This window comes from Zonotrichia albicollis, chromosome 5 (assembly GCF_047830755.1).
Source record: "Zonotrichia albicollis isolate bZonAlb1 chromosome 5, bZonAlb1.hap1, whole genome shotgun sequence".
NCBI classification, from domain to species: Eukaryota; Metazoa; Chordata; class Aves; order Passeriformes; family Passerellidae; genus Zonotrichia; species Zonotrichia albicollis.
Window position 1 is genome coordinate 28,447,934 of NC_133823.1, and position 27,311 is coordinate 28,475,244.

The window sequence follows — 27,311 nt, forward strand, 5'->3', positions numbered from 1 at the left end:
GAGTTTTAAGGGTTAGTCTTCACTATAGCTTTCATATCTGCTTTCAGAATTCTGTGGGTTGGTACTCGATGTTTTGGAGGTTTTCCCAGTTTGAAGCCTTAAAATTTCTGGGGACTCTTTTCTGAATTCTCAAATAAAGGTGGCAGCAGCAACCCCTTAATCTTCAGAAATATGTGAGGAAGCAGTAAAAATCCCAGAAGCCCAGCTACTTAGCAACATGAGTCACCATGAGCATTGTCTGCATCAATTTCACTTTAAATACAGAGTTCACTGAAAGGTCCTTATCCAGTTATTCAAAGCCAACTTGAACTTTGTACTTACTCAGGAGATATCTTCACCCTCTGTAACCACAGTCAATGAGAAGAATTTAACACTGATAGTAAAGTCAGCCCATCAATTGTGTCCAGAAAACAATTTTCTTGGGACCTAGACTTTGATAAGAAACTTGTTGCCCTTAAAAGCCCCAGAAGTAATACTTACTTATTTGAAGAGATATTTCTTTCACAAATCTGTGCTCGATATTGGTGTACTCTTCACACGTACACCAACATTGACTCTACAATGTACCAAGGTAGAGCAAGAAAAACAACCTGCCCTAGGGGGCACGGTGTGGAATGGAGTTTCTTCTGAATAGAAGAAAATTATGCTGATATTATCCTTTCATGCATGCACACTCTTGATGCAGCAAGGTGCTTCCATACAAAGGAGCAAAACAGAAGCAAAATTTTTTTACTGAAGCATTAGAGAGTCACTGTTAAGCATCCATATTTTACTCCACATATTAGACACTGTAATAATAACAAGAAACAAAGTTCCATATGGTGCAAGTAACTCATTGTGTCTTATATTACACAGAAAGGTCTGTTTGGAAAATTACATAAAAGAAATGTTTAGTCTTTTTATTGTGTTTACTGTAAATTATCACTGTCTAGCATTCATTTGAAACAAATTATGCAAAAAAAAAGGTAAAAAAGACTGCTAAGCAAACATTTTCCTTCTTCACAGCCACAGAAGATAGACATTGTGTGTGTATGTTTCCTCTTTAATACACCTTTTTCTGTGTTGTCAGACTAAGTAAAATTTTCTAATTCTTTAATTCTTACAAAAAATTTCCTAACAACACATTCATTAGGAATCCAAATGACTGTTGAAGCAAGCTTCTACCACAGAATCTTGATGTTCCATGAATGGAAGGCAATAACTCAGTCACAACAGATCTGCAGTGAATAAAAGCAGCCTAAGGATACACAGAAAGGGGAGGTAGTGAATTTAATACATGTGGCACTGAATAATAAAGCATCATCATAAGAATCCTCAGAGGAAAAATATTCCCAGGATTAAAAAATTAAGTATTGAATTTGACAGGAAGAGAAAAACCAAGTCATACAGATTTTACCCTATGTTAGCACTGATGACTGCCTTCAGCTTAACTAATTTTCTGCAGGAAAAAGTTCCACAAATTACACATATCAAGCAGACAAGCTTTTTAAGTCTCCTTCAGAATATTATAGGTTAATGCTTTACTTACACATGTAAATGAACAGACTCACATTTGCAGTTGCTAAAAGCCTCTCTTCCCCCTAAACAAACTATAGTTGATAATTTAAATTACTAGAGGCCTAAAGAGAGTTGGAAATTAGTGTAACCATCCTGAAATGAAGATGTTGCTAAAATGGTATTTATCATTCTACTATCAGTTAGTTCCACAGCCTTTTACTCATGCATTTTATTCTTATCATCTTATCTACAGTAATTGCACTTTGGATTTGTGACACATTTCTGTGTTTTATTATATCTAATAAAATTCAGACTGTAATCATCAGATGATTAGAAAGAACAGCTGCAACCACTACTCAGATGAACAACTAGAGCCACTCCATGCACAGGGAGAGAGCAAGTTTGAGACATGCTCCTGATGGAAGAAAGATTTTTTCCTCTCCCTTTCCTATTCGTGCCTTGCACTGTAATGCTCCATCCAACTCACATCATCAGACTTCCCTTCAAGGTCAAGTGTAATATCTGTGCTCTTGCTGGAAGAAAGCTAAATCTATGTCCTCCTGTCACAGAGGAGTTAATCATAAAGCTGTTATCACTTCATGTTCTTATTGACAGAAAGTAACAAATTTGAACAACAAGCAACAGCTGAGCAAAAGTCAATTTTTGGTCAAGAAGAGTTATGGCAGCTCCCTGGCAATAGGAGCTGTCTGGCACAGGAATCTAATGGCTTTATGATTAAAACAGGATTGTGGGGATACCAGCATGAAAATAATGACCTGTCATATCAGCTACCATATCAACAGCAGAAAAACTGCATTTTCATTTCATCAGAAAGGGCAGGCGTACGCAATCCAAATTTGCAATGCCTCTGCTAGAAATTCACTGCCACTTTTATCACGTGAACAGTACTGCACAAAACACGCAAGAGTTACATCCTTCTCCTTTTTGTTTGGCTGGTTTGAAGGGGGATTTTTTTGCTTGTAACATTTTTCTTTTGCAAGTCACAACTGAAATCAAACACAGTGTATGAAACCGAAATTACCGTAATATTGCAGAGATTTATATATCCCTACTGTCAACCAAATGACCTACACCTCTTCTAGACACATGTATGGATCTAGTTTCCAAAAATAAGTGGAGCTTGTTGTAGTTCCCTTTGGAAAGGACACAGTGGGATTCTTAACATTTTGTCCATAGGAAGGATGAACTGCAGATGAAGTAGAACTATTGTGAAAAAAGAAAACGAAAACCAAAAAGCATTGACTATCTTTAAAGCAATGAAAACATGATGTGCCTGAATTTCAAGTACATCACCATTGTAAACCAGTATAAAAATCACCTAGTTAAATACAGGCAAAATACCAGAATTTTATTCTAAAAACCCTATAATTTAAATTTACACAGCAATCACGCTTAAGACTGCTGAGGATTAGCAGAATGTGCACTTTAGTACAGATGAGGCTGAGTCAGAAGGGCTGGCCTTAGCATAGAATTTTTTGTAAAGAAAATTTTCTACATTAGTAAATACTGTAAGTTGAATGGCAAGTAAAAACTGAGTGGAAAAAAAAGCCACGCAGGACCACTTTGATTTGCATTTGGGAAAATATTTGAAGTAGAGCCTAGACTGGTACCTGCAGAAGTCTGTAAAATGGGATATTTGCTCTAGATGAAAAGACTTCACTGAATAGTCTGAAATGTCAGAACTGACTTTGAAGAAATCCAAAGTCAGGTACAGGAAAAAAATTGCCATAGCTTCAGGATACATCTATGACATTTTTTAGTCACACTATTTTAAACACACACTATTTTAAACAAAAAACACTTGCAACAACTGGATATGTTTGAGTTTCATTTTCCTCCAAATTATGAGCAGTATTTGAATTACTAGGAGATGTAAAAACCGCTAATTATCTTAAGCTGATATACTCCAGAACATTCTCTCATTGGCCCTATGAGCTGACACCACAGGGCACCACAGTCTGCAGAGATGATGGAGAAAGTTCTGGCATTACCCAGAACGAGCAGCTTAAGAAACAGGTAGAGAGACTGAAAACTGTGACAATGACCACAGCAGGTAACTCATGATGTTGTCTCATACATTAGAGAAGGGAGAAAATGATGTCCTGATACACCCTGTACACTGCATAGAAAGTCTAATGTTTCCTGGATGCAGTTTTTACATAGTTTCAGTCATATGTCAGAGCTAAAAGTATAGAATTATAACAGATTAAATTTCACGATGTTTCATTCTGTCCTTTGTCATATAAACTTGCTTTTGGAGAAATTGTTGAGCACTCTGCATCAACAGCACTAATTTGAGAGTTTCAAGATGGCAGAAACACAGTGTAGTAATAAGTACTGTGGGATATAGTCAATAAAAAACCCTTAGTTTTTCTACACAAAGTATTGGAAGAAGTATAAATAATTTTATTAGGAACCTTAAGGGTAACGAAAGCAAGACATAACTCGTAACGAGATATTACTGTAACTGGTAACTTCCTTGACCTGTGTAGAATTATTTTACATATTTAATCTGTCTCTTAGTGATTTCCTCAACTTGTTAGTTATTTATACTCCCTTTACATCAAACAAGGTGCAATTTCTCTTCCTTTACTGAACTTGCTATTGAAATTTAAGTTAAGAGGAATCCTAGAGTTAAAATCAAAAATATAAATCTTTTCCAGAGAGAAATATAAATCTCCTTTTAATCTTCCGAGCCAAAAAGCCCATTATTTTTTTAGCAGGACACATATCAGGAATTGCAGTCCTACAAGTTCCTGGTATCCCTGCACAAATATGGGCATGATAAGATTCTGAGTGACTTGCTACTCTTTCTTAATTTGTCAGTCCTTTTGTATTTAGCATTTGTTTACTTAAAATAAATCTTGTCACAATTAAAATACTATTCTAGTTATAATATTATAAAATATTTTAACTTCTCTTCTCTTTTTCCAAGTGGATGAATGAGTCACCCTACCTGGATTTTCTTTTACTTGCCACTTTATTCTGCCATATGCAAAGAAAAAGCAAGCTAAGTTTTTACTTGAAGAAAAGACTTATTGTGTGAAGGGAGTGCACTCACTCAAGCAAATGTATGTTTATAGTTGTTAGTATAGTACTGATATGGCCTTGGTAATTATTTCCTTTAGAATTATGAGAAAAAGATATTTATCTATCTGTTATAAACACCTTCTCCCAAACTAAGGATAAGTGCAAAAATAACCTCTAAAAACTCTAAAAAATTCAAATTTGTTATCAAAAGTTGATACAACATGTAAAACCAATGGAATAACAGTTAATTAGAAAAACTGAAAACAAGAATCAAGTCAAATGTGTGTATGATGCACACAAAAATAACAAACAAACCAGAAAAACAAAACAACCCAAAAAATTACTTTGAAACAAAAATCTTGTGTGAAGTACTTCTCCAGGAAGAAATCAAATGAGAAAATACCATTTAAATAACATAATTTGTTTAATTTACTGAAGAGTCCAGACAATGTACCACTATTCACACATCAGGACTTTTTATGATGTGTTGCTGAGATGTCAGACAAATATAGGATACAAGAGTTTAGGATCTCTCCCCTTTCACCCTCCCACAGGAAATATCATTTCTACTGCCTCACAAACATCCAAAACTTTATCAACCACATGGCTTGGTTCAGAACTACATCTGTGCTCATGCCTGTTATGTCACAACGGTTTCTCTCCCAAATTGCAAAGCTTTCAGCTGACAATCCTGGAAGGAAACAGAGATTCCTCAAGTCCTTCAGAAACCTTTGCCAGTGATGGAGCATGCAGATGCTTATTGAAGTCAGGAGAAAAACAGTACCACTGAAGAATGTCAATTAGCACAGTACTTTAAGTGCTGTTTTTCATAGATAACTTGACAATTTAAGGCCATTAAAATATTGTAGAGTAGAGTGTGGGGGTGTCTTAAACAGCAGTGTAGTACTTTTTGTCATGACCTGAATTCTCCTTCAGGTAACTTACTCACCAGAATTTACTCTGTAAAAATTAGACATTTATCATTCTAACACTCCGTCAAAAATATTTTCCCAGATGTCAAAACTATCACTTGAGAGGGAGATTAAATATGTCACATTTTTGTATTGTAATATATCTATGGCCTAGATACTGAACGCAGAAGTAAAAATGGGAGCACCACAGAGCTTTCAAGCATGAAAACCTCCCCTAGCACTATAAAATAAAATAATAAACCAATACTTTAAAAGATCCATTTCATACATAAATTAACATGCGAGTGTCAATTTTGCAAAACTCAAGCAATACTTTTTTTCTTATCTCCCATCACATCCTTTCAGAATTTCCTAAGTGAAAGGGAAAGTAACTTACTTGCAAATGTCATCTTCTGGGTCCTCAAGCCCAAATCTTTCATCAAAAGTAAGTTGTATCCATACGTTTTCATCAAGTGCTACCAATCTCCACACCAGCACAGTGTTGCGTGGGTATGTGTGTGGAAACTTGGGGCTGTGAATACTCCCATTAGTAGTCACAGTAATTATCTTCTCATGGTGAGGGTCCTGCACACCTACAGGAAGGACAAAAAACAGAGGCATCAATACTCATTCCTCCTCCTTTTCCCAAAGTGTCAGCACAGTATGCACGGATAAAGATGTTCTTTTCTTGTTTGCTTTTCTTCCTCTGGCAAAAATTTCGGCTTGAAAAGTCCATATAATAGCAACAAGACAAGAGTTTTTCTAAAACCTGTATATTGTCAAATTGTTACTTCACTCAGTAAATTATAGGAATTCTCAGAGGTAGCTATTAATAATTTTGTAACAAAATAAGGTTGTAGTTTTATACTGTAGATTTTATATTACTTTCTTTTCAGCTGTTCATTGGGGTTTTTTCAGTTAGATTTTTCTGATTTTTCTTTATAAACAGCATTCTCATGAACATTCATTTAAATTTATAAAAGGCATACATATTTCAGTCTACTATGAAAATACACACTGCAATTGTATACCTCAATATAGCCATATATAAAGGTTGGCAGCTAAATGACTGTAGTGCAAGAAAAGAAGGCTACAGACACACATTGCTATTTTAAAAGAATCAATATAAAATTAAATATAATTTAAAGTGTGATGAAATTTTGCCTTCTATTATTCTGGACTTGTGCCTTCTACTTTTGGTATGAAAATGGCAAATTTTCTTTTAAGTAGAATAGCTGCTTATATCAAGCTAATGGAGTGTGGTCTTGCCAACATCCACATACACTTGCAAAGGACTGACTGCAGTAAGAGAGGACAGCATGCAGTAATAATAAAAAAAAAGCATGAAACCAGAATTCCTAATTTAGATACTTCATTGGGTTTTTGTTAGCTGAGTCACAAACATTTTTGTATAATGTACAGTCTGTCAGCTGAGAGCTGCTTGCTAAACACAGGAGCCAACAATAATAAAAATTACTTTCCCAGAGATTAGTGCACCAGAGTGCTATTTCCAAAGCATTCAAAGGATCACCATTTCAGATAAACATGTCAAAGTGTGGTATCTGATGACATTATACTTAGTGGTACTTTTTGTCCTTACAAACACAAACAGAAATACAAACCATTATATATACCACAACATATTAAAAAGCGTTTTCTTTTGCATCATCAGGGCACTGATAATAACAGCACTGCAAGTAAGGACTGTAAATAGTCCAGTATCATGAATGAGAAGTCAATAAAAAAGGGGAAAGGAATGAAGACATATCCATTATTTAGTGAACTTCATCTCCAGTACCTTCAAGCTCTTCCATTTGTAACGGAAAAATATCTATTTGCTTTATACACAACAGTGTTACATGAACATATCAAATTTCCACACACACCACTTGCTCCATTTCAAATATTTGTTTTCGCACAGTGGAATTTCTTCTCTTACAAAAGAATTATTTTGTATGACTACAAAGACAAGTAATTGCTGTCACTGGAGAACGAAGCTTGTTATTTCTCTTCAGATAAGCAGCAATATTCCTTTTTATCTGCTCCACAAAATTTGTACCAGTGTACTTCAAAACTCTAGCTTTTTTCTACTGAGTTTATGCATGGTCTGAAAATTGCTTTTGACTAGACTGTGAAAAGCCCAGCTACCTGTGCATGGCTAAAATGAGACTATGGTTTTTGATCTTTGTGGAATGACTTTGCAATTCTCAGCTTTATTCTAGGTATAAATCAGTCCAAGTTACACTAAAAAGGCAGTAGCAAGCTCACTCAGATTCACAGCAGTCAGCTGCAGAACTCCAAATCTATAAACATAGTTGTTGTGGGCTGTCTGCCCTTCTATGAGCAACCATCTTCCCCATGCTCATCCTGATGTCCCTCCACCGTCAAAAAAAAAAAAAAAAAGGGAAATAGAAAAAATTATAACTGTACAAACAGCATTGAAAACCTCTGAAGCATCAGTTTAGGTGAAGATTGAGGCACCACCTCAGCGAGGAGACAACTGGGAAAATAGGGATAGACAAGGACCAGAACAATGCATTTGCATCTTCAGTAAAAAGCTTCAGCAGATGATGAGCAACTGAGATCAACTTCAGGAGAAAGTCCTGGAAATGAGTCACACTAGAGAGGAAAAATCCCTGGGCTGACCTAGAGATACGACACAGTTACACTTATTAGGAAAGGACAGCACACACTTAACACAGCCTGAAGTTGAAGAATGAGTCGCTACAGTCGTCTTTGAAGTGGTATAAGATGCTATCACCAGATTTATACATCCATCAGTGCAAAAAGTCTGCCCCTGAAAATTACAAGATTCCAGGCATTCTGAGAGCACGGCAGTGCCTAACCCCTTCCACCCATGTAGAAATGCAGATGAAAAACCACAGTATCACCAAACAGATCAGTAGATGCCACTGTAAACTGAAATTAAACCCACCGACTAGACAAGCTCATTCCTGCCTACTTCAAAGTAAGTCTCTTCCCCCATGGGCACAACACATTTCACAAAGATCAGCACTGACACTTTTTAAATATAGCAAATACCTCTTTCTTAGTACATTGTAATCTCCACATTTTAGCAAGGGTCATGGCTAAAACTCCGACAAATTGCATGCAGTTCAGGAGACAGAAGAGGAACTGTGGAAGAAGAGAGGAGCACCATGGGTGGAATAATGACCTCAGCACTGATTCACTTAAAAGGCCACGGTACTGGAAAAATTAGTTTTTAAATCCCTTTGTTAAAACAACACTTTTTCCACAACAGGACAACTAATCATAGTTGGTAATCAATAGTACTGCTATCACACAATCTTAATATGTATTATTTGGTTAATTTCATCTGATAGCCCTAAATTATGAAAAACAACTTTTAGGCCTTCAGAATTAATATTAGCATATTGTATGGTTATCACTGCTTTAAAAAAATAAAACCAAATCCAAATATAAAAAAGTCTGAACTCCAAATATTTACCAATAAACATTAGAAATTTTTCAGATATACAGAAATGTTGCAGTTCATGAATTTTCTGTTATAAAACTGAGAAAAAAAAAGTGCCAGTAACTATTTGGTCATTACCACAGAACTTGAGAGGGAAACAGGGTTTTTTAATTAATTGAAAGGATTTCCAGACAGCATTCCCATATAATTTTTACAACACACCCATCTGTACAGAAACAGACTCTATATTAGAAATTCTTTAAAAACTAACATAACATCCTATTTCTTCCTCTTTCACCAGAATTTCAAGAAGCACTAAGCCTGCTTTCAAAAGCAGTAACTCAAGCCATGCAGGGGTACCTCTTTCTGACCTGTCTCTGATTCAGTTGCCTCCAGGCAATTCTTAGCTATTATTTGAATACAACAGTCAAAAGAAATTTAACTCTTTTTGCTAGGCAAAAAAGAAAAATTTGAAAATCATCTGTTATTGGCAGAAAATTGAAGACAAATACCTCTGTTCTACATTGTTTGCACATAAAAAGGCTATCAGGGCAAAGTCATTCAAAGTCATACAAATGCTGCTATGCAGAGACCTCTGGAGAACCCCAGTCCCAACTTCTGCTCACACCAGAGCAGCTCAGTCATTGGAGGATTGCATTTTCTGGACAATGTCCAAAGCCCCTCACCCATGGAGACTCCAAAGTGCCTTGGGATAACTTGTTCCATTGCTGCACTGCCTCTCTAGGTGAGATGTTTTTAGATATTTTTTCCTAATATTAAATTTGATCCTCTCAAGCTGCAATTTTTTAGCTGTGATTCTTTTGTTAGTTTTGTGGGGTTTTTTTGTTTATTTGTTTTGGTTTTTTTGGGGAGGTAAAGGGGAGTTGGTTGATGGGTCTTTGGTTTTTTTGGGGATTGGGGTTATTTTTTGTTGTTGGGTTTTTTGTTTGGTTTTGGGTATTTTTATTGTTGCTGGTTTTGGTGGGGGTTTTTTGTTGGTTTTTGGGGTTTTTTCAGGATTCATTCTCGTATCACCTGGAGTTTACCTTGTCATCCCTTGCAACTATTCTTCAGGCAACAGGGGGCCTGCTATGGCTGCCTCAAAACTTCTCTTTCTCAAACAAAACAAGCCCAGGCTCCTCACTGTCCATCACTGCCTGCCGCCCAACAGCTGAGCCTTCAAGCCTGGCCATCCAGACAGTGCTCAACCTAACTAAGCAAGCAGTCTACTCTTCCCAAACTTTTGCCTCAAGTGGAACAAGAGATGTTTTTGAAGCTCACAGGGTTTGCTTTCATCATCAACTTTTCCAGTTGATGATGACTAAAAAAAAGAAAGGTTAATACTGATTTGCTGTATCTCCCAAGAGAGCTTCCCTAAGCAATGTGGACTGCAGCTTTCCTGGGATACATTTCTTGAGTTGGATCTTCTGTGAATTTTCCATTTTCACTTGCTTCTATGATACAGCTACCTATTTTAAGTCTTGACGTGATTCTTCAAGTATCAGAAAGAAATTAGAGAGATGAACACTACCCTCAGTACACACACACGTGATCTGTCAACATCACAGCATGATAAATTAAACCTCAAACTAGAAATCTGATAATTTGCACAGTTACATGCTACCCCAAATTTGAAAATTCAATTTTTAAAGTATCATATGGATATAAAGTAAGAAAGTAGGAACATGTAAGATAAATATTACATTTTGTTTACATTACTCCTCCCTCTGACACATACTTAACTCACACACTTGGAAAGATGTGAAAACATTCTAGTTCACACAACTCAAGATGAATGTATAGAAAAACTGTATTTGCTTTTTTTAAATCCTACAAATTAACCTATTCCTTTTTTCTTCAGTTACTATTTTGAGTACAAACTTGTACTGTTACCTTGGGCACTGAATATCATACACTATTTGACTGCTGGTTAAAGCTCTTTCTGCCTTTCACATTATGTTAAAGACTGAACACAGATGAAGTGAGCAGAGAAGAAAAAGTTCTCTAATTGATCTTCAGGAACCCTCCGTTTTGGCAGCTGGCCCAAAAGGGAAGGACAAAAGGAAGAAAAAGAAAGGCAGGACAGAGGGATGGAGGGGGGAAGACATCAATGGGTGACAGAGCATGGAACTGCAGTAATACATTTAATAAAGTTTCCACACAGCTGTGTGATTTAATGTCCTGCAGAAGATAATAATGACTAATCAGAAAGTAACAAACATTTTTGATTCCAAATTGCATCAAGAAACAGAAATGAATTTATACTTTTACTTTACAAGCTCATACTTTATAACCTTCAAGTATTCTGCCAGCACTTTGCCTAGTACTCTGGCTTCTGCTCAAAGAAGAGAATGGCAATTAAACAGGGCTGGTTTTTTGGTAGGGTTTTCTTGGTAGGTTTCTTTTTTGGTTGGTTGGTTGGCTGGTTTTTGTTGCGGGTTTTTCTTTTTTCCTGCACAGTAAATCTTCTTGCATTAAAAGTAACCTCTTTTGAGATCTTTTTTTCAGACTGAATTCTTTTGGAAGGCAGTCTTGGTCCTGAACTTCTCAATATCTTTTAAAACTAGATAAATACTACATTTTAGCCAAGATAAAGAATTCCTACTGCTAAATGTTAGATGAGGTAACTTTTTGCTGTTATCACAAGCTCAAAGATGTAGTTATGGTAGAGTGTTTCAATAAGCATTTATTCCAATGTCCACAGGTAAAGTCTTGGCTACACTGGCATCAATATTAAAGCCCCTGCTGACTGGAATATGAAAGGAATTCCATCTGTGCTAAATACATAAACCTGTTAGAATTTCTTTATAGTGGACTGATAATAATATGATGTGCTTTCTTTATCCTGGAAAAAATAGGATTATTGTGAATTGCATATTCATAAGACAAATACATACACCAGTCATTAAAAAATTAACAAAGTAGTCTGTTATACAAAAATTAGCAGCTAAAGTTATTATAAATATTCTTCTTTTCTCTTATGGATAAAATAAATACCAAGCTCATCCTTTTTTTTTTCATTTTTTTCTTGTCTCATGTTTTTTTCTTGGCTCTTGTTTTTTTCCTAGTAAAATTATTATGCAGTAACCACCACAGAAGAGTCTCTAGTCAAGGATTTCTCCCTGTCTCTGTCCTTTAGCTTGAGTGTTCATCTTAGATAGAAGAGGCATCACTTAAGGAAAGAGAACTCCTAAAACCAATGCTATTATTATATTTATCAAAATAATCCGCAATTATAACTTTTTTTTTTCTGGAGGTGCAAAGCTATAAAGAGGAAAGCATATCAAATGTCCAGCAGAAAGTATTTCAGAAGTTTTAAAGGCACTATATTATAGTTCATTCCCTTTTTTTTTTTTTTTTTTACTTTAAATTATTTCCAATTCATTTACATATGTGGGTATGGTCTCTGAATGCCAAAGCAGTACCTAAAAGTGCAATGACAAAAACAAAGCCACAACAAAATAGATGAAGAAAGGGTGGAAAAGAGACAGACAGAGAGGAGAGGAAAAGGAAAAGAAGGTAAACCATCATTCTGAGTAGATCACCCCCCCTACCATGAGAGGGACTGGCAGATAGTAAACTGCTCTATGATCAACAAAATGCAGGGCAAACAAATGTTATCAGCCTAAATACCTGGCCTTCACTCTGCAACAGATGAGCTCTCCATGACTTCTTCATCTTCCTGCAACAAGACCACTCTTAACATTTTTCTTCTCTGCTATATTTCAGAGCATCAATCTGCTAAATAATATTTTTTATATTTTCCCATTTTCTCTTGCCCTACTGAAGGGGGAAGCATTTTAGGTAATCTCCACTCAAAAGTCCCTCTCTGCAAAATGATTTCAATTGAAAACTGTTGAAGCCAAAGCATACCATAACAGTATGCAGGGACGGATCCATTTTCCAGCTCCATCTCATGAAAGGCTAGAATATCAGGTTCAGTCTCCCTTAACAGTGAACAGGTAAAATAGGTGGTCCTGAATGGTAACAAAACTCAGGAAGGGAAAGGCTTTTGAAAGCTACTCACTTAGGTTTTTACAAACACATGATTAAATGGCGTGGGATAGAAGGAACTGCATGTCTCCTTGGAAAAGGACAACTTGCTCTACATGAAAAATCTCAGTAGAAAAGACCTGCAGGAACTTTTAATGCTGAGAGGGACTAGGAAGCAAACACAGTTAACGAGGAAACCAGGAAAAGGTTTGCTCAGCTGGAGATATAAATATCTACTAAGAGATAACAAAGTTATTTATTTACTTTATAAAGAAGGGGAAAAAAAGTATTTTTAAACTCTTACGTGTTTGGGAGGTTTGGGTGAAGAAATATTAGTACTTTCAAATCTGTAATCTTTCCAGTTCTGTTACTAAAAATAATTGTTTCTTTTTTTCCTATGGGAACTGATTTAGAAAAGTTTTGAAAAACATAATTTAATTCTGACATGTAAACAAATATCAACAGGAAGTACAACTATAAATAGTATCTACAGCAACAACAGAAACATGAGTGAATATAAAAATAATCACATATAAATGTTCGAGCCCAGTGCTTCCAGTTTGTTTTCAATTTTATTACAACAGTGCTTAGAAGCTACATCCAAAATTAGCTTTGTTAGTACTGGAGACCACACACATGCCCACACAGTATCAGCCAGCCTGTCTTGGAAAGCTGTACATACCAGCCGAGATAGGAAGGGACAGGGAAACAGAGCAGTATTTCCCTGATTTTCCAGACTGTGCAAGGCACAGAGTGGTTACAAGTGCAAGAAGATAACTTCAACAAAACAGTGAAATGAAACTGGATTTCCTTTCATCTCTGTTAAAAGCATTAGTTTCAATGCCATATATTAAAACCCACTTGTAGCTCATTTCTTAATACTAGCTATGGCTCTTCATATGCTTTTAAATTCATGTGATTCATGTCCTTTAGAGAAAAAAAATCTTTAAAAATTCCTTAAAACCCAAATAATTTGAAACTTGAACTTCTTGATCTTAAGTCAGACTTTGCTGAAAAGCAAGGCTTAATTTTATTATGCCCCTTTTCTTCATGGTGCCTTCAGTTTATATTGTGCAGCACTTGTTAAGAGCAGATACCAGTAAACATTTGGGAAAAAGATTATCCATGGTCCATGTGGAATTCAGTCTGAATAAATAGACTCCATGGATATGGAATATGTTAAACAGCTCTCTCTCATTTTAGGTATTATTCAGAATGAAAAAAATAATCCTAGACTGATCATGTTTCAAGAGGTGGAAAGAAAAAAAAAATAAGATAAAACTATCACCCTAATCTTTAGAAACACCAGTCCTGAAATGCTTTGGTTTGCTGTTTGCATTGTTTTGCTATTTGTATGGATTTTTTTTTATTTCTTTACACAGTAGAGTATGTTATAAATAATGCAATTCAAACATTTATGAAGATCATCAGTAATAGTCCAAGTTCTGAAAAAAAAAGGGCTACCCAATACCATATTGAAAAGCATTACTGTAAATACTTTTAGCCAGAAAATTACACTGATGAAGTCCTGTAAGAGGGGACATGAAAGGAAACCAGAGGCTGAAGGCTTTGTGCACTCCAACTGAAGGCAGGAATGTAGTCCATGTAGGGCTAGTTTTACCTACACAGCAAGAGTAACTGTAAGAATTAAGCCCATGTGGCATTCAGTTCACTATCAAAAATGCAGCGGGTCCTAAGCAAAACTCTTAGTACAGAAGTGACATTGCTACTGGAAACTCCAAAAACCAGCTGATAAGTCCCAGGCATATCTCACATACACACAATATGTACCTCCAGCATATTATTGTGTTAAAAAGGCAAGAGAAACAAAGAAAATATTATAAAGAAATAATTTGGCATCTCTTTATGTATTTTCTTAACTAGACTACACTATACTTCCAAATTCAGAGACACAAAAATGTTACATCTTTAATGTCCATTTAAGCAAAAAAATATTTTATCTGGTGTTAGCCTTTTAAAACAGAGCTTTTGGAATAATATTATGTCTTCACCTTATTAAAATTTGATTCCTAGAAGATGATTTCACAGGAAGCAGTCATGTATTATCAATACAGATCTGCAGAGATGAATGCAATGCAACTGTCATTGAACTGGAAGACCTTCAGGCAGACAGAACTCAGTAAAAATCAAAATTGAAACATTCATTTCTAATGTCCTTGAACGGAAGGTTAAATCATGCAACACTTCACAGTATTTGCATGTGTGGAAGAAATTTAGAAAGGAAGCACAAATCCAGGTACAGCAGACAGTCTGTTGATCAGCAAGGACAAAATGAGAAAGTTTAGTAGAGTATAAAAACACCATATGGAGAACTAATACTTTTTACAACTCTGTTATCATGCATCTCTGATCCTGCTGGCTATTGAACTTGTGCATATGTGAAAATCAGAAACTGCTTTTATAGACAGACCACAATGACAAGAATCTGATATTTAGACAAACTGATGAGAATTATCACAGGACAGAAAGATTTTCTAGCTTCAGGGAGAGAACTCTTGCCATTCTCTCTAAATAAGTAAAACACTTTTCCTTTTCAGGTAATTGCAAGTGGTACGAGCCTAACTGGTCATTCAGTCCTTACTCTTCAGGGAAGACAGAAGAACAATAACATCACACTCCAAACAATTCATCCTCTTTTTCCTGTGACCATTGTATTTTTCCAAAGACCATAATGGCATAATGGAGTACCCATAAGAGACCTGTATTCCATAGGCTAGTGTGTATAAAATACCATAGGCATATGGTATTTTATGTAAGAAACACTTCAAAAAGAGCCTTTTGCTAATCTAGTGTAGCAGGCGTCTTTAAGGAGGGCTGACAGCAGGGCCCAAGCACCATCAGTCACAATTTATGCCACTGAAAATGTTCTATGCAGTGCTGCAGTCTTCAGAAACATATTGATACACTGATTTAGGCATTATTCCCTAGAGCTGCCAATGCTCACCTATTTCCCATGTTAATTCATGATTTTATTTGTTCACAAATAATTTGGGATTTTTTCCACAAAATAAAACTTTCTGTACAGACAGACTCTCACTCCCTGGAAAGCACTGCATTTGACCTGAGGCCGTGGAACAGGCTTCCAAAATTGATTGATAGCACTGGGATTACAGGTGTGTAGTTGGTTAGAAGTATGTAATATCACAGGGTGGAAACAATCCTCTCAAGTGCCTTCAATCCCAACCTCAACAGAGGTAGATAAAGGAAGCTGAAAACAGGCAGAAACCCATTTGTCCACCAATAAATAAGACCTGCTTTCCTGATAATTTATCCAAGCTGAACAGTAAACTAGGTTAGAATACTTAATGAAAACCACTTTCCAGTCTCTTCACACACATTTGGAAGGGGCTTTGGATGACAGTTTGTATTGCCATTAGAAGTCCTTGGGGAGAAAGGTAGAACTATTCATTTCACAGGAAAAGAATTACACTTTTTAAGAGCAGTTTGGACAAGTTGAATTCAAAGTTCATATCACATCACATGAGTCTCAAGACAAGAAGGAAATTAAATGCCAGAATTCTGTTTACCAAAGAGAAGGTAAATAGAAATAATTTTCCCATAGTTACACTTGGAGTCACTACAGAATGATTCAAGCGTTAATCCCTGTGCTGTAATTGTAAGAGTTATTTATATTTTAAAGTAGAAGAAAACTATAGTAATTTCAGTTAAATGAAATTGTGCCTTATATTAATGCACTCCACTTTTCCAGGGCATAGCAGCAAGTTACTATACGAAGGAGAACAGCTTTTGAAAAGATTCACATCTCAATGCATGCTTCATTTATAATTTTATGCCTAAGAATTCCAATGCATCCCCAACAGAAGGCATTTATCAACAGCTTCAACACTAATAGGTGAAGCTCGCAATTCAATTGCAAAACAAACAAGATAGGAATATCAAGCCCTCAAGCTTATGCCTTCACGTAAATTAGTAGGAACAAAACAATTAATACATGCTTAGTCTAATCCAGCACTGCAATTAAGGGGATGTCTGAATCACTTGGTGATAAATGCTCCACAATAACCAAACATATATATATTACACATGATGAAGAAGAAAGTAAATATTTCTCATATCTAATCAGTTTCCCTCTCCAGAATTTTGGCAATATGAGTGTCTGCAGACTTTGATGGTCCATAATGTTGTTTACTCAGTGCACCATAGCATTGCATGAAAAAGAATTCCATACACATATAATGCTTAAGATGAATCTGAAGTTTGCTAATTAATAGCTTACTGAAATTTTTATCCATGCTAATATTTTTTCTTATTTCTAGGCATGTTAGCAGAAATCTATTTTATTAAAAAATAACACAGTTAAAAAAAAATAATAAGTAGAAAGGTCCAAAGTGCTATGGCAGATGCTTTGTTTGAAATTGAAATCTTGAAGTTAAGATTATAATATGCCACAGGTAAAGTATTATCTGCACATCAAAGCATCACTGCTACAAAGAAAAATGAAGAACCAGATGCCAAATGTTGACTACCTCCACTATGAGGCTGAAAAAGAACCGAAGACTGCTGAATGAAAATCAACTGAGAATGTTTAGGATTTGGGGGTAGGTGAGGGTGGTCTTGTTGCTTCAGTTCCTGGTTGTTTTAGAGTTTTTTGAAACAGCATATTAACATGTTTTAAATTTTTCAGGTTTTCTGTAAAAGCAGAAAAGTTACGTTATCACATGAGCAAATCTGACTTGATGATTGCTGATTACACTCTTTTAAGACTCCTTCCTCACTGACTCAATTTGCAGGAAGTAATTGATTTACCTATAGTTGGTTGCATTTTAAATCAACAAAATCTGGTTTTTTAGTCTCCAAATAAAGAAGTTTGCTTCTGATAACATTATTCCTTCAGATTCTTTTAAAACATGGGCATCATATACATATTCTTTCCAGATGCTCAAAAAAGCAAGGGTCAGGAATTATTTCTTTTAATCTAGAAATGACTTAAGTTCACCTCACTCTAGGTTTAGGTCTTCAGAAGAAGCAGAAGGAGGAGGATTGGTATTTCATGGTATCACCAATTTGCATAGGACTGAATGCAACTGAAATACTTGATTTCACAGAAAGTTTAGGAGATTCTCTGCAATGAGAAAAGTTTTCAAAATAACCTTTAAGTTGAGGTGTTACTGTTCAAAGAATGGTGCAGGACCATGAGCACTAAAAAACTCACTTTAAAACACATCTTCTCTTTTAAATCTAACAAATACAGACTTGCTAACAGATATACATTCCTTAATAGGGTACTAACTTTATTCTGGTTTCAAATTCATTATTTTGTATATTTTAAAGAGAATTAAAGCTCACTCTATTAAAAGTAATTAGACTAATTCTTTTTAGATTATCAGCAGGATACACCCAACACAAAGACCTGATGGTTTTAATTATTATTTTTACAAAATACCTATGTACAAAACTTTAACCTTAACTATTTAAACATTCTTATATGAAGAGTAGGATGACTTATGAGCTGCACTGTTGCAAAGACAAACCACATGCATCCATATACAAGCATTTACTGAAGAACTGGTGGAAAAATATAAATTCTTCCACCATTTAATACTATTTGTTACTTCACAGTTCAGCAGAAGTAGTTCTGTGATGTCTTTTCAAATTTAACGCTGTTGTTTAAAAAAAAAAAAAGTTTTCTTGGATGGAGATCTCAACCTAATCTTTTAATTTTTTATGGTATGTCTAATTACTGCTAAGTGCACTTCTGGAAGTAACATCAAATCTACTTGTAAGACCCAGGGAGTTCACAGCACAAGGGAAAGTGAGAAAATAATTAAAAGGAGTAACAACAAAATAAGTCATCATCTCATTTTGAAATCGGCCAAATCTGATGAAGGCTAAAGTGATCACATACTCTCAGCTCATGGGAATGCACATTTGCCTCTGGAAGATTCTTGTTGTACCAAATTGGAAGAGGAGAGCAGAAATTGTTTCTGCTATCTTTGAAGCTGCAGGCCTAAAACTCATAAAGATGAAAGTCTTTGTGCCCACTTCAGAAGGGATGGATGTGAAATATATCAAATATCAGAGGCATTAATGAAGTCAACAGTGCTAACAGCTGAATTAAAACAAGTCCATACCATTAGAATCATTACTAGCAGAAAAAAAATTAGGGGTAGAAATTAAAAATGTGCCAGATTCAGAATAGCACAGTTCCAGGGATTTTTCAAATTACAACCCAAGGATGTCCTCAGATCAGAAGTAACCAGTCTTGGAAGGGAAAGGTCAAAAAAAAGAAAGCTCCAGTTCACAGAGACTTGGAGAGATGTTAAGCAGACTTTAAGAGTAACAAAAAGAACAGGGGAAAAAAAAATCTCACCACCAGCATCAGAAGTGGTTCCACACATCAGGAGAACAGAAAGTGCCCTCTTCTCCTCCCACAGGCTGTATTTCCCATTGGCTCCATTACTCTACCCCAGCTCCCTGCAGCTGTGAGCATCCCCAGCACGGGGCCTTCCGTGGGGTGATGCCAGCCCCAGGACAGCCCCGCTCCTGCTGCTGCCTCTGCCACCCTCACTGCACTCAGGCTGGCACAGATGCCCTCCAGGGCAATGGGGGCTGCAAGGCAGTTCACATGTCTTAGCAACACCACCTATGCACACCATCAGAGAGCCACTAAAATCTTATAGCCACTGGGCAATACCTTCCTTTTCACACTCTGGTAGAGAGCAATGCCTTTAAGTTTCCTGGCTGGAGTTAACAGAAGCCCTCCTTGATACAGGTACCCATTCCCGTGAGCCCAGAGTGTTTCAGCTGTTCTGGACGCAGTTTTCCACACCATTATCATCACACATACTAAAAGAATGGTACTTCACTGTGAGAGAAGAGATAGAAGAATGAAGATGTATTGGGACATTCCAGACATTTGCAGTACTGATAAGGTTTCCTCTAGGAGACTTCCCACAAGGACTGGAAGTTTCCACAAGGGTCGGCATTTGCACTTTGTCCGATGTTTCTTATTACCCTCACTACTCCTAGAGACTGGTCTAGGAAAATGTTAGGCAAAAGCTCAATTGAAACAAAGTAACTTTGTAAAGTAAAAATAGTATAGATTAATAAAGGGTCTAGAAGCACAGTTTCTTTCTTTATTTTGGCAATTCTTCATATACAACTGCCTCCAACCCCCAACAGCTGGAAGACTGGGTTTTCATTCTGTTTCCTGGTACATCCTGCAGACGACAGTAAACCCAGTCTATCCATTTGCAAAATCACTTGCTTTCCTTGTGGCTGCTATTAAAATTCAAGCTGATAACAAAACCATCCTCCTCCTCAAGGAGACAGACAGCATTCCCCAGCATATACCCCTCAAGCACTAACGCCTGGTGCAGAATGGGATTACTAGGGATCAGAAGTTGGCAAGTCTGGGTATCTACTCACAGCTAAGCCCTAAGCCATTCACAAACACAATATTTGGGGTCTCACTGAAGGTATTTAGTTATAGCTATTCTTGTTTTCAATTCTAATAATTCCCTTCACAGAACAACATTTTTTGTTAGTGCTACTAAAAAAGAGTGCCACATAAATTTTGAACAAAGTCAATGCTTTTCAGCAATTCCCAATTAAATAGCCCAAGAACTTGTTTAATTCATCCCCTAAAGCTTTTACAGTTACTGTATGAAGAGGAAAGCAAAAGCCACTTCCTTTTCTGTTATAAATTTCTATTTAATAATATTTATTCTAATTCTGGTTACAAGCCAAAATAATTGTGTATCATTGTGAAAAGGCAGGAGTTAAAATAACAATTAAAAATTAACAAAAGCAACTAATGATAAATACTTACTGTGCCTGTCTACTCATGGAGATAAATCCTGAAAGATGATGAGAACCCCGTCCCCTTTTCCAGCAGAGCATGTAATTATCTTTTCACCCGGCTCATATTACCAACCAGTCTGGGCTGGAACACCAGTCTTATATTGCTAACATAATAAAATCTTACACCTTTAGTACAATGGAATTTATCTTAAGTCAAAGCAAAAAAACCCCATAACCTGAAAACCTTTACTGACTGCCAAAGCTGAAGAAAACAGCTTATTTTCTTTAAGTGCACTAAACAGTTCACTGTTAATGTCTAGATTTTAGTACTACCTTAACATGAGAACACAAGAACTTCATTTCATCCTCCTTTACCACTGTCATTTATTTCTACCATTATTGAGGAGTAAAAGCAGGTAGAAGTTTGCTTTTTCCCCTTTAAATTCAGAGTACTATACCACTATTAATACCTAAATGCTTAAATTAGTCATAGTCATTTGATGACACAATCTACTGGAATCCTTCTCTTCTCTTTCCCTCTTTTATTCCATGTACATTACAGCTGGTAATGTGGATGAAATCCAGATGTTATGTAAAACAGCTGCAAATATGTGCTTCTATTTAAGCCTCTAGTACTTTTACTCATATACAGAAAATGCTTATACACTCAGTGTCTGTGAGATCACTTCACTGGAAAAAAAATTAAGTCAGCTGCTATGCCTTGTTAACTGAAGTCAAAAACAACCCTCCGCCAAACTCAGTTCTTAAAGCTGAATACCACTTATTCATTCAATGACAAAGCATACTATTTTGTGTAAAATTTTTGTGCATTTTTTTCCTCCATAAGCTCACTATTTATCCCATTTTATTTTTTATTTTCATCCACATGTACATAACAGCAGTATTTGAAAGCTGGTTACCTGTTCTCTTCCAAGGTTTGCCAAAGTTTTATCTGAATCTGCAGTCCTAGTTCATTAAGGCAAATGAAAGCTCTTGTTTTTCTCCCATTCTGTTGCTTTAATATAGAATCATATTGTTTCTATTCATAACACACTTTATAAGTAAATTAAGAGAGGAAGGAAATATTGATTAATCACAGCAGTAAAATCAAATAAAAAATCCACCAATAAAACTCCAGTTCTAATATATGCATAGAATAACACCACATTAAGAACAGATTAGAGGGAAAGAAAAAGGAAAGAAGAGGACATTGATGAATTTTATTTTAATCTCAAGTAAATATCAGATTTGTGAAGTTCAATGTGAAATTATCAAATATCAGTGCTTGCATACTTGCAAATATACGAGCAACAAAAGAAGGGCCATGGAAAATCTCCATTTTTATTGATGCATGGGGAAACGTAATGAAAAAGGATAAAGAAACTTTAATTGTTACTCATCATGCCAGATTGTTTCCCAAGACTGGCCTCTTTAACAAGGAAAGGACAGAAAGCAACCTGGAAACATTTTCTGCCATTTACTATGCAGAACCCAATAAAATACTTAAGGCAAAGTAAGATATATTATTTTTATTTATCCATGCATACACACACACACACAAACACCTTATGCACAATTCTAAATGATCATGTTTGTGAGGAGGCCTGTGGATATTTTCTCTGTAAGCACAGAGTTCTGTCTAGATAGCTCAGAAAGGACCACCTACCTGCCTGTGGCACACTTGGCCCCCAGATGAAATTCTGAGCGAGGTATCAGGCAGGGACTCTGAATAACAAAGCAGCTAGTTGCCCAACTCTATATCACAAATTCCCAATTTTTAACGCAGAGTGATCTTGCAGAATTTTAGCATAAGTATGCAGCTGAGCATAGTCTGAGACAGTTGAATAATAGAGAGGGGAACATGAACACAAGGAATGGTGAACCAGTTGCCCTGTGTGAGGCCACAGAGAAGTTCTGAATCCCAGAACAGGTCTAAGTTTAAGGAACAAACTGTCCAAACCTTTTCTACAAATGCAGTCCTGCAGTACCTTTCTCCTGCATGAGTGACCAAGATCAGACAGTGCATTTAAGAAAACTTTGATTGGTCACCATCTCCTGCCTAGTGAGTATCTAAGAAAAGTGAATAAAGATAAACAATGTGTGTCACAACAGAGAGAGCAGTGTAACAGCCAGGGCAGCAAACACTGACAAACACTTTTCCCATTTCTACATGCTGCCATGCAGTAGTTCTGTGCACAAAAACCTCAATGTAATCTCTCTCAAGTTTTTCCTTTTTTTTTTTTTTCCTTTGTCAGATCATAATTTTACTTCATTTGTTTGGGTTTGAAACATTGCAAAGGTTTTCCAATCAGAAAACTATTTCATGGACAATGAGAGTTCTCAATTTTGCCACTACAGCAGCAAGACCAGGCACTGCTTAACAAGTACTGACTGACAACATGGCTGGTTATAGACAGCATTATTATTATTATTATTATTATTATTATTAGCAGTAGTAGTATTGTTGTTGCTATTGTTATTAGTTATTATTATTTGCTGTTATTATTATTATATTTTACACTGAAATGTAGGTGAGATTATCAAAATGGCCACCTGCTTAGTTTGTGGAGTAATAGTTTACTGATTATTATATTCAGAAAATAAATGTAGAAGCATGAAAATGTAACACAAAATTCCTAAGATTTTGAATTCATGATTGATCACCAGGTTGAACTGGGAAAAAACAGCTTGCAATTTAATTTCATATTATCCTACAAATTTTGGTTCTTGGCTTTTTAGAAAAAAATACCATTTTTACAAGACATAATTCAGTATCAACTGCAGTCAGTCACTGACAGTAGTGGTGAAACTTTTAAATACATGAATTTTTAATAAAAGGCCTTTCTTGTCTCTGAATTATACTCTTTCATATCCCATTACTCATACTTTCCATTTCCATTTCCAAAAGCAGGAGTTTCAATTTCTTACTTAACAAAGATGAAGCTTTACTCTTTCTCCTTATTTTAGTGTTTATGATTTACATCTCCTTTCAACTTTGAAAAAGGTTGAAGTGAATGGGATGGGGAAAAAAGCCAGTTGGAAAAAAGAAGCCCTTGCTTTCTCTTATGGGGAAAAAATAATTTAGAAAATGTTTTCACCAAACACTTTTTATTCTTCCTTTCCCATCAAATGAATAGGAAAATAAGTATAAATATTTTAATCAGTAATCAACAACTTTTACAAGCTGAAAATTTTCTGGTTTGTAAGACCACAGTTTTAAAATTTAAGCTTAAAACTAATTTTCTATTTTCCACTTATATGTGCGAACTAAGTTTCACGCATGGGAAGAAACCATGGAAAACACTGATGTTCTAATTTATGAAAATAACTTAAAGGGTTTTTAAAATTTACCCAAATTGCACAGAAACCATGAGAGTTCTACTACTCTACTTTTTGCAGAGTAACTCTATTTTCCAAAATAAGACCTCCCTCAAGTAGCTTTCCATTGTTTTAGCAGATTCATTTAAGCTACTTTCATCTCTCTTAAAAGATAAAAATCTAGTCAACAGCAGAATATAGATCAAAAAGCCTTTGCCTTCAAAGGCAAACAACTTCAAATTATGGCTCATAAAAGAATAACATTCCAAGTTTATTCACTGTGTCTTTGTTTCAGGAAGGTGTTTTAGGTATTCTTCCTACAAGTTCACCTTCTTTTCTCCTTCTACATAACTACCCTCATCACTAGTTAGTCTAAAAATGCAGTGAAAGCAAAGTATTCCTGGGACTTGGAAAAATCAGGATGGAGAATTACTACACGCATACAGGTGTACAGGTGTTTAATATTTCCTAATTTAAATTAGCAGTCACTGAGTGCTTCTGCAGCCACCAAGAAGGTGCTGGGAGTGCTTTTTGATCAGATACCAAGATGAAACATTTCCATACCAGCTGCCTCCCTCCAGAAGGCCATGTGTGTAGTTAGGAAGCAGGCAAGCTAAACAAACTATTTTTGCAGCTTATTCTTGCAGTTGTCCTCATTCTCTTAATACAGCTGTGCAAGACATGAAAAGTCTACGTCATAATTAACTACTATGTTTTCACTTCTCATCTCCTCTATAAAAGGCATATAATCAGCCACTTCTATGCTGAAGCTCCTAATATACATCAGTATAATTACTGCTATAGTATTTAAACAAAACAAGTGCTATTTAGTCAGAATCATGGTGGCGCTTACAGTGTTAACTAATGGCTGCTGCTAGTGACAAATTACTCTCAGTAGATACTTTATACAGTAAATGTCATTTCTCTTTTGGCTGCATTACTATCAGATAAAGAGATTACTTGTGCTTTTTGGGTTTTGTTTTTCGTTTATTTAAATAACTCCCAGGAGAAAAACTCCTAAAATTTTAAGATTAATTATAGGATACTCATGTCCTGTACTGCTTTGGTGCTGTTCCTATACTCTAACAAGCATAGTTTGGCAGGATTGTAACATTCTGCTGTTACCTAATTTTCTGTCAGACTATAGGTAAAAATTATTTATTTTTGATATATCTGTACTACATAAATATACTTTTTTTAAAAGTCTGTTTAAAATATCTGAGAGCTTTTCCAGTCTAAATATTTATTCTCACTACTATTTTTGAGGTCTCCAGTTTCTGTAGTCACTCTCACAACTTTCACCAAGGTCTCATTGACGCACAGTCAGCTTCTGCCATCTCCCTGGGGATTACTCTCAGACTAACACATTCTTCACAATGATTAAATCCAGTGGGATGGGCTCCTCAGGAACATCAGACGGTCTGAATTAGCAGCATCTTCAAAGAAAAAAGGTCTTCAGAGTAAAACTGCTTTTTCAGACTACATCTACCCAAAGCCCAGCATAAGTCTAACAAAATTAGATAAAAAAAATCTGTGTTCACAAATGGCAAGAGCCAATCTTTTTCTCACAGAACCCAGGCTGCAGTCAGAAACATTATTATGAGCACACTTGCCATCTGTACTCAAATGCTAAATGGCACAACTGGATTGACTGTATATGGACAGAAATGGTCTCAGAAAGATTTGGATTACAAAACAGATAAAATATAACAGATGTGCCCATCAGCAGGCAGGCTGGCATTCGCTCCGCAGCAGCTGAAGCTTCCAAGAGTAAGCATACTGGAGTAATTCATCTCTTTCAAGCTTTCAAGTCACAAAAAGCACAAGTTCAAAAGTACCCTAAATATATAAGAGAAGATAAAAAGAAAAAATAAAAAAGATGACTTGTTCTTTGAAACATGGATTGATTATAAACAAGCTCTAGCTCCAAGCCCTGTAGAGTTGTTCTGCTGTGGATCCAGCTTCAGCCAACCCATTCTGCAATTCCTGAGTGTGCCTCAGCTCCCTGGTGAGCCAGGCAGAGCGGCTCCCTGCCCACAGGGACTCTGGGCACGCCAGAAATGGGGTGAGAGGAGCAAACACCACGGTGCAAACCTGCAACAAGCACTCTGGCACTGCCCACTCGGCCCAAGCAGGTCTCAGCACGGCAATGCCCACAGCCCCAGCGCGCCCATGCTGAGCGGCGGAGTGGAGAGCAAGCAGAGTTTGGAGGAGCTCTCTCCCACAGCGAGGGCGCTGCCTAGAGCTGGCAAAGGGGGGCACAGATTGCACCACCACACAGCCAGATCTGGGCTCCTGCTTCAGCCGAAGGTCAGCACCTCACACTTCTAGCAGCATCAAAGGGCCACCTTCCTCATGGGAAACTGGAGGTGTCTGAAAATCCAGGGAAAATCTCTTCGGGCTAGGAACTGATCCATTTCCTAAATCCCATGCAGGTTTGTTAAGGGAAAGGGAAGGGAACAAGCACCATCTCTTCGTGTAATCTTGCTGCTAAATTACCAAAGCCAGTGACAGATTTACACCAAAATTTTTTTGACAGTATGTTCAGATGGTGTTCCACTTTCAAAGACCATAATTTATTGTGTATGTCACCATGTTCAAGGGGGGGAATATTTAAAAATCCATGTTTTATTATTTGCCAAGCTTCTACCAGACTGGCAGGCACATCTGACAGTTTTATCCTACTTTACTACTTTTGGAAAAAAATGTAACACATAGAAATACTGTTTCCAAACTGAAAGACAGAATTTTGGAAGAATCCCAACTTTTTTCCACTCCACTGATCTGAAAATGACATAATGACCTGATGAAGTCAACTGCCAAATACTTCTGAGGCAGACTTCAGGAGCTCCAGATGGCATTATTCAGAAGTTCTTATAGCACTCATCCTACCAGCTGGCTCAACAGCATTAAAAAATTGTTATTTTCCATCTGAAATCCTACTTCTGACCACAGTAATATTTCTACAACAAAAAGGATACCTGCTTAGAGATGACACAAGGCAGATTGGAGTTTGTCTAATATATCTCCAGCCTTCAAATAAAAGTATGTCATTAGATTGCATCATTAGTTAGCATTAAAGTTAATATTGTGTCTATATTAAAATTCCAAACAAGTACGCAATTGAAAATCAGATGTTGAAGATCATACGCATTCCAATCTTGTCTTGCCAGTTCCGATTCTGGAAAATACAAGTTCTCAGATGATTCAGGTTGGTGCCAGCATTGCTTTTAGTTTTTTATAAGAACACTTTATTATACCTCTACAAAGGACTCTCAAAAGGTTATCAGACGTACTGTCTGGAGAGCACCTGAATGTCA

At 36.3% G+C, this 27,311-nt stretch overlaps 1 protein-coding gene across 1 annotated transcript in view; it reads right to left on the minus strand.

Moving 5' to 3' along the window:
• Positions 1 to 27,311, minus strand: part of PDGFC (platelet derived growth factor C) — a 122,252-nt gene that overhangs the window by 45,912 nt on the left and 49,029 nt on the right. The window contains exon 3 of the mRNA XM_074541177.1: positions 5,857 to 6,052. Within this exon, the coding sequence (XP_074397278.1) occupies positions 5,857 to 6,052 (196 nt within the window). The remainder of the gene's footprint in view (positions 1 to 5,856; positions 6,053 to 27,311) is intronic.